Genomic DNA, 9,617 nt, shown 5'->3' with positions numbered 1-9,617 from the left:
TTATTTACTTATTAGTAGGACTCAGATTTATATGTATTTATGAAACCAAAATATGTGTTAAAAATTTCAAAATTTATATTTTACTAAAATGATTTATTTATTATTATTTTATTATATAATATATCCATATGAGTTTCTAATGAAACAAATTATATCTTAATAGTAAAATTATTATTAAAAAAAAAAAAAGGTATTAAAAATATATAAAAAAAAAATAAAAATTATATTGTTTATAATTTATGGTAACGTGAATTTTTAAATTTTCAAATTTAATAGATCTTAGATTTGGTCGTAAAATTGCCTTATACCGTCCTATACCGACTATATGATCTTTCGACTTCCACTGATGTTATTCGACAGAATTGAATTTTGACTATCTATGTCTGATGGAGTAAGTTATATCGACCGTAAATTAAGTCCAATAATTGGTATTATTTTGTTATTATTTTTATTAGTTTAATTCTAAAACATTTTAAATAATGTGTTGAATTATTTAAAAACCAATGTATCACGATTAATTTTTTAAATGTCATTGTTTTGATCATCTTCTATCTATATCACCAAATTAAGTCTTTATAAGTATTGACGATAATAGTAAAATAAGGTGTCAAAAAATTACACGTGTAATTGACGAAAATCATATAAAAGCATTACATGAAATATGTGTAGTCAAACAGCCATTTAATTGTATATTTTGTAATGCTACTTGTGATGAATTTGATCAATATCAATTTCAACAGTGGTAGTCATCTGGCGACATTTAAATATTTCATATTTGTAAAATATTTTCTTTTATTGCAATTTTCTGACAAAGAAAACATGTGAAATATATTTTTGTTAATAAAATTTTGTTAAAAAAAAATCAAGAAAACAGACTAAACAGAAGAAAAAATATTGTGAAATCTGCTGTAAAAATTATTCATGTCATGCGTCATATAAAGCACATATGAAAAATTTTCACGGTCAAACAAATTTAAACCCAAATGCGTCAAGTGAAGATGGATCAATTTTAAAGTCTAAACTTTATTTCACCGAGCAGAAGCAAACAAGAGATAGAATTAGAAAGACTGATAAACAAAAATATAATAAAGTCTATATAAGAATTAACGACGAAAGTAAAATAATGCGTCGAAAAGTTACAGGTATAATTGATGAAAATCATATAAAAGCATTACATGAAATATGTGTAGTCAAACAGCCATTTAATTGTATATTTTGTAATGCTACTTGTGATGAATTTGATCAATATCAATTTCAACAGTGGTGTTCATTTGGCGACATTTAAAAATTTCATATTTGTAAAATATTTTCTTTTATTGTAATTTTCTGACAGAGAAAACTTAAGCTTCATGAAATCTTATATGCTATTATAAACCCTGCATTTAGATTTTGTTTTTTCTTGCACAATGATCCCTAAAGTAAATCTAATATAATTAAAAAAAATAATATACAATATAGTGATAAAATATTCTTAAATAATAAGGATTTATTTTTAGTCTTTACCATTATGAACCTAAATAACAATTTGCCATGATCATATTTAATATTTACAATATTAAACATGAATGGTTAATTTAAAAAATACTTACAGTGAAATAGTAGAAATTATGTTTTTAACTTTTTGAAGATAAAATGAGCACTATTAAATTATAAATCATATAATTTACATTTTAGTAAAAATTATGTTATTTAAGCTATATTTATTAATATAATGTAGATGTCATCACACTTATTTATTGATTTTACTTAATAACTGCTAATATTAAAATAGTTTTATGAAAAAATAAACCAACATACATTTATTATTTTATAAATATAGTTTATTTAAAAAATGTACGTATTATAATTAGTTATGTCGATAATCTTAATTATTTACTTAGAAATTATAATACAAATTTGTTATTTATTGCCGATTATTCTTTGGTGTACAACTAATAAACAGAGCTTCTTTAATTGTTTGAGACATTAATCCACTTAATATTTCGATTGTTGCTTTATTACTATCTTTAGTAGCTTTTACCAATTTATCTTCTATTTTAGTAGGGTCAACAGGCTCGGGATATGTACGACTCAGAGAAGTGTCAGCTTGTTCTAGCTTATTGGAAAGATCATTTATTTGACTAGTTAAGTAATCAGCATTGGTTATTAAATTGGAAGAACTTAAAGTGTTCACCCAATATTTATTCCACAATGAATCCAATAAACGTCGATCCAGAGAAGATTTGAAATAATTTACTTCTAATGAATAGTATTGTTTATAGTGTACTCCAAAGTCTTCAATTTTATCTAATGGAATAGATTGATACTCAGATGGTTCTTCATTTGCTGGCATATAACCCTACAAATTTTAATTATGTTTTGAATAGCATTATAATAAAAATTGATTTAAAAAGATCAAATATTAAAAAAAAATTGAATAAACTTGCCTTAGGATAGGTACGGAATGCTCCCAAACAAACTTTACCAGCAGAAATTGTTCTAACTGGATCAATTACAATTGCTACAAAAGGTTCTTGGAAATTTTGATTTAACATTTGAGTTGAAACATCAATACCAGATAACCAGCAGCCATAGCCAGGGTGGCTATGATACCATCCAATTGCATTTTCTTGACGTCCAACCTAAAATTAACAATATATAATTATAATATAAAATAAATTTTATTAGTTATGAGTGATTATTTATTAAGTGTATAATTAAAAAATACATCAAAAAATAATTAGAATTATAATTTAGAATTTTATGACCAAAAATAATTGTACTTTAAAAAAACTGTCATATATGCTATGAACAAATCTAGAACAAAGTCTTAATATAACATAGGGAAACAATCAAAAATTAAATTCAAATAGCTTATTTTTATTCGATGAACAAAATACCATAACTTTATGAATATACAAACAAATTACATACAAGATACAACACCAAGTAGTTTTATAGACATCTTTAACTGATAATATAAACATTATGTACTTAAATATTATACTCAAAGTAAACTTACTACTTTAGCAGATTCAATATATGCTGCCATGTATTCATAGGCTTGATCTTGAGCATTGACTCTGGTTTCTGTTCCTTCAACAGGTAAAGCAAAAGAATCCATGACGATCATTGTATTACCTTCTACTTTGCCAAGTAATAGACCCATTATTTCCAAAGCACCGCCAGATCGAGCATGCATGACCATTTTTAATAGTGCTAATGCAGATATTTTAATATCTTTAAAATAATGTGGACTGAAAAATTTAACAGTACATATATTAATACAAAGTGTTATATTAATAATATTGAATACATTTGGTAAAAAAGGTGGCTTATGGGAACTAATCCTTTCGACTTGTACGAAGACTACAGAAACTTGGGCAGATGAGAAGTTGCTAATGATAAATTGGCAAATTTCAAATCTAATTTTAACCAAGTTAAGCCCATTAACTCATAATTATTTGAATATATAAATAAATAACATTATACAAATATGTGTCAAAAATATCTTTGATTCAAAATTAAATTAATTTTCATATGATGAAAAGCATTTTAAAATCAATAATTATAGTTCATCAAAAACATAATACAAACATACTCTTTCTCCCAAGGCTTGGCAGTCAAAATATCTTGTTGTTGTTGTTGGTCATATTTGAATATGGCATCGACTGTATTAACAATTCGTATATTGTTTTCCAATTCCCATGTCTTTTTAGCAATGATTGCTTGAGAATCCCTCGACGTAGACGCCATACTAAAGAATCACCTAAACATAAGCATTAATTAAATCATAAATGCTGTCTATATTGGAAGTTAAGATCATAACAAACGTTTTTAATTTCTTTTAGGATATCTGAACAGATAGAATAGATAATTAATTAACTACTTAATTAGTAGTAAATTAATTCTGTTAGTATATTGTTTTATAAATTATCAACCGAAAAAATAAGTTTTAAGTTTTAATCGGAAAATTTAACATTGGTCACAACACTCACAGCTCGCAGAACAAGAGAGAAACGGATGACATAACAAAACTATATCACGAAAAAACTCTATCGACTACTATTATCGCGTGCGCATACACAAAGAGGTATTTATGACTGTCGTACGATGACGAATGCAGAATGGCCGATTGACGAAGTCCGCCGTTCTCGGGGCGTTTATTAGGTTAGGTATATTTTACAACGTCTGTGGCAGTGGCAGTGGTCAGTGTGGGCAGTGGCAGTGGTCAGTGTGTCCAGTGGCGAGTGGCGACGGGATCGACAGACATTATCGTATTGTCAGCAGTGTTGCGGGGGTGACGGCTTTCGCGCGCGACGCGACGACGAACGGTCCGAACGGCAACCGCGAACGGTCGGCGCGGCGGGTGGTGTCTGTGCGCGCTTGCTCAGGGGGGCGTGGCGCGGTTACCCGGCGTGTCGAACAACGTCGTTAACCGGGTCCAGCAACCGCTACACCGAAAGACCGATCGACCGAACCGTAATCATCGACGACGTGTCCGATTTGCGCCGTCAGCTGCCGATCGCACTTACGCGGTCATACCGGCGGCACGAGGACGGCGCGACCACGGCCTACAGGGTGACCGGCGGAAAGGGATTATTGTGCGGGCGGTTACCGGGCAGGTGGTTTCCAATTTATTATGTGGGTTACAGGTGTGTGTGTGTGCAAATATACGAGCACGGATTATCGACATATTATTATTATTATTTCCAATCGAGCCGGCCGGAGACGTCTTTCACGAAAATCCACGAGGAAAATATAATAGATAAGCCGACCGCGACGGAGATAAGAACGCCGTACCTATACCGTGTGTTTCGCGCGAGGGGATATTGCTATAGTACATATATCGAATGTTTACTATATATAGGTACGACGAGTTAAGACGTCCCCCGTGTGTCAGGCCAAGTGTTTTTCGCCGTACCGTGTCGTCGCGCGCGTTCGACGTTATTGATCGACGTTTTTAGGCGTTTCGCGATTAATTACAATTTATAATTATATTTACCGTCCACCTTTGTTTTTGATTTTTGATCGGAACGGGCGACGTTCAAACCGTCGGCTTGTGTGAATACTTTTACGCTCAGTCTTCGCCAGAAAATAAGCCAGCTTGATTGATTACAAATGTCGAGTTCTGAAAACACAGACTCTATCGACAAATCATCAGGTACTTGCACATCTATAATTTTGTATTTTAATGTTAGGTTGGTTCCATCGCGTTCTTCTATTGCGTTCTTTTAAATGTTATAGGTCAAGATGATGTCACGTTCGTCGAAAATGCCATGCCTAAAAAAGTCAATAAAACTAAAGTTAAAAAAACTAGACCGTATTTGCGTGACAAATCAGCTCCAAAACCTCCGACTTCTGGTAATTAATTAACGCACATTTTTTAATTACTAGAAATACATTCCTTATTTGTCTATATTTGTAGGATACATACGATTTATGTCTAAAAGGCGTGTACAATTTCGTTCTGAAAATCCCAATTTATCATTTGCTGAAATAACCAAAATATTAGCTACTGAGTGGAACCAGTTGCCGGCATATCAAAAACAAGTACCTTATTAATTCTTAATATATTATTAAGTAACACACCAATTATCATTAGAAATAATTTTAACTATTCTTATAAAGAAATATTTTATATTTTTAGCCATATCTTTTAGCTGCTGAACAAGACCGAGTGAAATATGATGAAGAATTAGCTGCTTATAAAAAAACTGATGCTTACAAAAATTTTATTAAAAGCAAATTAAACAAAAAAAAAATTAATACTCCTATCCAAAAAGTTAGTTGAATATTCAATTATATTATTTTCACAAAAAGTTAATATAATTTTTATGACATATTAGTCCACATATTATATAAAATAATAACTTTACAATATTTTAAAAAGGTTTTTTTTTAATTTTAAATAATATTATTTATGAAAATCTTAATTCATTCGTATGTTACAACAATTCTTAATTTTAATTAATAAATGGTAATTAAACTATACATTTATGATTTCATAATATCAAATTAAAAAAAGTGTTATTTTATTTACATTATGAGAAACACATAAAAATATATATTACAGATTAAGGTTGTATAAAATGTCCAATTCATAGTAAAAATTATCTACTGACAACAAATTAAAAAAACTTTTTTTTTTATACTAAAGCTTTTGAATAAAAATGGTTGGATGAATAATATTTATATTACAGAATGAATTTTTGTAAAATTATAAACTCATTGTTAATACTTAATAATTATGAATTATCTATGTACTTATTCTATTTAGGATCAAGAATTAAAAAAAAAAAATACATCTAGTAAAAACAATAATGCAGCACATGACATACCTATATTTTCTGAAGAATTCTTAGACTTCAATAAAGGTTGGTATTTATTTTATTTTATTTTATTAATATATATTTATTTATTTATTTTTATATAGCTAGAGAAACTGAATTAAGGAACTTCCGTAAAAATGTAACAACTCAAGAACAAGAAGTATGTGTCTTAGATAAACATAATGAAAATTTACAACATTTTACTGCCAAATTAAAAGCTGACACTGAAAAACTCGAAGCTGATTGTACAAAATATGAAGAATATTTAAAAAAATTACGATCCAAACTTCTAAATGCTTTTGCTAACTTTGAATTTACAGGTAATTATTTCAAAAAAAAAAATTTTATTTTATTTTATACTACAACTATTTTAATTGTTATCTACAGTGGTATAGTCGTAAATATTTTTTTGGGTATACACTTAAATTGAGAAATATTTAATATGTAGGGGGCTCCGCCTCCCCACTCCCCCTGTATACTAAAACTTAACTTAAATTTATATATTATTTTTTTTTTTTTTTTTTAATAGTTTATTAAGGCTTCAACAACACAGGTTTTATCTATTATTATATATATATATTTAAATATATAATAATATATAATTCCATTATAGTAAATGTGTTTATTTATTATTTTATTATTTATAATTTATAAAATTTCCAAATTTGTATGTTTTTCTAATGGCTCCACTTTCTTCAAACAGTTATCATCCCGATTATCAGGCCGATCTGTGCTGTAACAGCCAGCTTCCAACATATTTGGTTGACTTCCATGTACTAAGAGGTGGCCCATTTATATTGATAAACATAAGATTTGTTATATTTTTTATTGTCAATTTAGATCTTAGATCTGAACATATTATATTCATTAAACATTAAACTAAATCCCCGTTCACATTCTGCTGTAGAAACTAGCAATGTTTTTATAAGTATATTTAATTCCTGTATTTCTTCATTCATTATATTATTATGAATAAAGTTTCTCATTTCTTGTACTAGTACAGATGTATTTAATAAAAATCTACGGCCCAATGGTTGTATTTTATTTTCTCCATGTCTTATATATATATCATATTATTGCCACTGTCATAACTCATAATATTAATTTAATTATAAATATTTGTTTTATTAAATTAAATGTAATAAACAACAAGCATGTATTATCACTTATTAGTATCTAGTTTCTACTACCTAATACCTACTACCTGCCTAATTTATTATGTTTACGTAGTATTCAATGTTTATAGTTTATTAATAATTTCTGATGATAAATAAATAAACCATGAGTAATTTAAGGAGTTATGACGTTTGGAAAATTTTAAATTTTCTTATTTCTTATAATTTTATGATTAATCATAATTAATTATTCTGATACACCTAACACCAATTCTACCAATTCCAATGCTACGACCATATACCCGCGTATTTATTTTATTTTATTTCCTATACGCATTCAAGAATTTTAGCGTTTTGGGTATACACCATATACCCTCCACTACACCACTGGTTATCTAATTAATAATAATAAAATACCTAGTACTTTTTTTTATTTGAATTCTGCCAAATAGCATTTTTTAAAAGATTGTGAAATAACATTACCCGAAATTTTGAATAGATATAGTACTTATAAACACTTAATAAATCATTCATTATAATGATCAATCATGGTACAAAATCTTGGGTGTTTAAGAGCTAGCATTTATTGTGATTTAACATATTACTAACTACATATTATAGAACCCATTATCTTCTTGAAAATAAATAAAATATAAATATATTTTGAATTGTTTAAAATGTATATCTAGTGGCTGGCACTTTTCAATTTTCTATTCAGCGGGTAGAATCACTAGATTTATTATGTTAAAATAGATTACAGGGTTAAAACTAATTGTTGTCTCACTTTTACTTACAAACGTGTTTATTGTTGTATCTGTTATACAGCTACGAATTACATAATAAAAAACTTTGAATAGCTTTAACATTTATACTACTTGTACTATTTATAAATATAAAAATTATAAAAAATAGCCAAATAATATATTATTTTATCTATAATTATATTAATTATTTCAATGATTTAAATTTATAATTATTATATTTTAAATATATTTGTGTTTTTTTAGATAACACTGAGTCACCTACCTATGAGACTATTGATACATACATGGTTAATTTATCCAAAAATTTAACAAGTGATACTGACGTTGATTCTTCCCAGATTACAAATGTAAAGAAAGCCATTTCTAAATTAAATTCTTCACAATGTTAAAATAAATTATATTTTTATTTTTTAAACTATAAGTCATTATTTATCAAATTATGTTTTTAATATTATTTAATGTTATATGCCTATATCTTAGATCTTAAGTGGCAAACCTTTTCTAGGTCATTGAGATTTAAAAAAAAATTTCTTAAAATATTTAAAATGTGTATTATGTTAGCTTTAATAAAACACAATCATTGATTCATTTATCAATATGTTATTGAGTTATTCTTCTATTTTGATATGACAGCATGAATTGATAAAATATGAAAATAAACTATCATAAATTAATGTTGACATGTACAATAGAATGTAAATGGAATTAAACACTGATCAAAATACAGAATATATTTGTAAGTGAGTTCCAAATTTTCAATATTTTATAATTGATAACTATTATTTAGAAATAATAAAAAATTGTTTTCATTATTTTCCTATTTTGGTATGCAAGTACTTGTAACTATTTATAATTTATAAATGTAATTATTAGGGCTTGGAAGTTGATGACCTAAAAAAAAATGCTAAAATGACAAAATATTTTGATAGTTATCTATAGATTATTTTAATACTTGAGGAAACTGTCGAAGAATCCGAAAATGGTTTTTTCCTAATAATAATATACAACATTGCTGATTTTTTACTGACAGGCAATAAATAGGTTAACAAATTTTAATGATTTAATGGGTACATGTAAATGACATCGGTATATAGTGTGGTACTCGTACTCACACTTCGGCAAAGTATTTTCCTGTAAAATATTACTAAAATATTATCATGATAATATGATAATATCACATATTCACATAGTCAGTACTCAGTATACTTATATATTTATTATTTGTACCTATTAGAAACCTACTTATAAGAAATCATATTGATTATTGGCTTAATCAAAGATATGTAATAATAATGTACTTACAAATTAAAAATTAAGTTTGATCTAAAAAAAAACGCCATCAGTCGTAAAGCAAATTAGATTTTTTTTAGAAATAATCTTCAATCTGCATATTGTTATATATTATGCTCTACTTATATAATATTACA

General features: G+C 27.2%; 2 protein-coding genes across 4 annotated transcripts; one reads left to right on the top strand and one right to left on the bottom strand.

Annotated features, from left to right (window-relative positions):
• Nucleotides 1–1,798: 1,798 nt before the first annotated feature.
• On the bottom strand, nt 1,799–5,113 carry LOC132927664 (COP9 signalosome complex subunit 5-like). 3 transcript variants are annotated; one of them, XM_060992242.1, is made up of 5 exons: nt 4,985–5,113; nt 3,581–3,748; nt 3,002–3,236; nt 2,427–2,621; nt 1,799–2,338 (listed from the first exon to the last, which is right to left on the bottom strand). In XM_060992242.1, exons 2-5 carry the CDS (start codon nt 3,733–3,735, stop codon nt 1,904–1,906), a joined length of 1,020 nt encoding a protein of 339 aa, XP_060848225.1. In that variant the 5' UTR covers nt 3,736–3,748; nt 4,985–5,113; the 3' UTR covers nt 1,799–1,903. The 3 variants fall into 3 exon arrangements, with proteins under 3 accessions (XP_060848225.1, XP_060848224.1, XP_060848223.1); XM_060992241.1 differs by lacking the exon at nt 4,985–5,113 and adding an exon at nt 3,978–4,559; XM_060992240.1 differs by lacking the exon at nt 4,985–5,113 and adding an exon at nt 3,813–4,556.
• Nucleotides 4,944–8,570, top strand: LOC132924718 (high mobility group protein 20A-like; the record flags this gene model as incomplete). Its single annotated transcript, XM_060989161.1, has 7 exons — nt 4,944–5,143; nt 5,227–5,343; nt 5,408–5,532; nt 5,630–5,764; nt 6,260–6,356; nt 6,416–6,631; nt 8,434–8,570. Coding segments are annotated over exons 1-7 (870 nt in total), but the record flags the coding sequence as incomplete, so codon positions are not given.
• Between the last annotated feature and the right edge of the window lie 1,047 nt (nt 8,571–9,617).

This window comes from Rhopalosiphum padi, chromosome 3 (assembly GCF_020882245.1).
Source record: "Rhopalosiphum padi isolate XX-2018 chromosome 3, ASM2088224v1, whole genome shotgun sequence".
In the NCBI taxonomy this organism is placed as follows: domain Eukaryota; kingdom Metazoa; phylum Arthropoda; class Insecta; order Hemiptera; family Aphididae; genus Rhopalosiphum; species Rhopalosiphum padi.
The sequence above is the reverse complement of the archived record's forward strand: the minus strand, read 5'-3'. Positions and strand labels throughout refer to the sequence as shown.

Coding starts and splice junctions, on each gene's coding strand:
- LOC132927664 (XM_060992242.1), bottom strand. CDS start 3,735: ATGGCGTCTACGTCGAGGGATTCTCAAGCAATCATTGCTAAAAAGACA. Junction 2,622..3,001: donor ATATTGAATCTGCTAAAGTA/GTAAGTTTACTT, acceptor TGTTAATTTTAG/GTTGGACGTCAAGAAAATGC. Junction 2,339..2,426: donor CATTCCGTACCTATCCTAAG/GCAAGTTTATTC, acceptor TAAAATTTGTAG/GGTTATATGCCAGCAAATGA.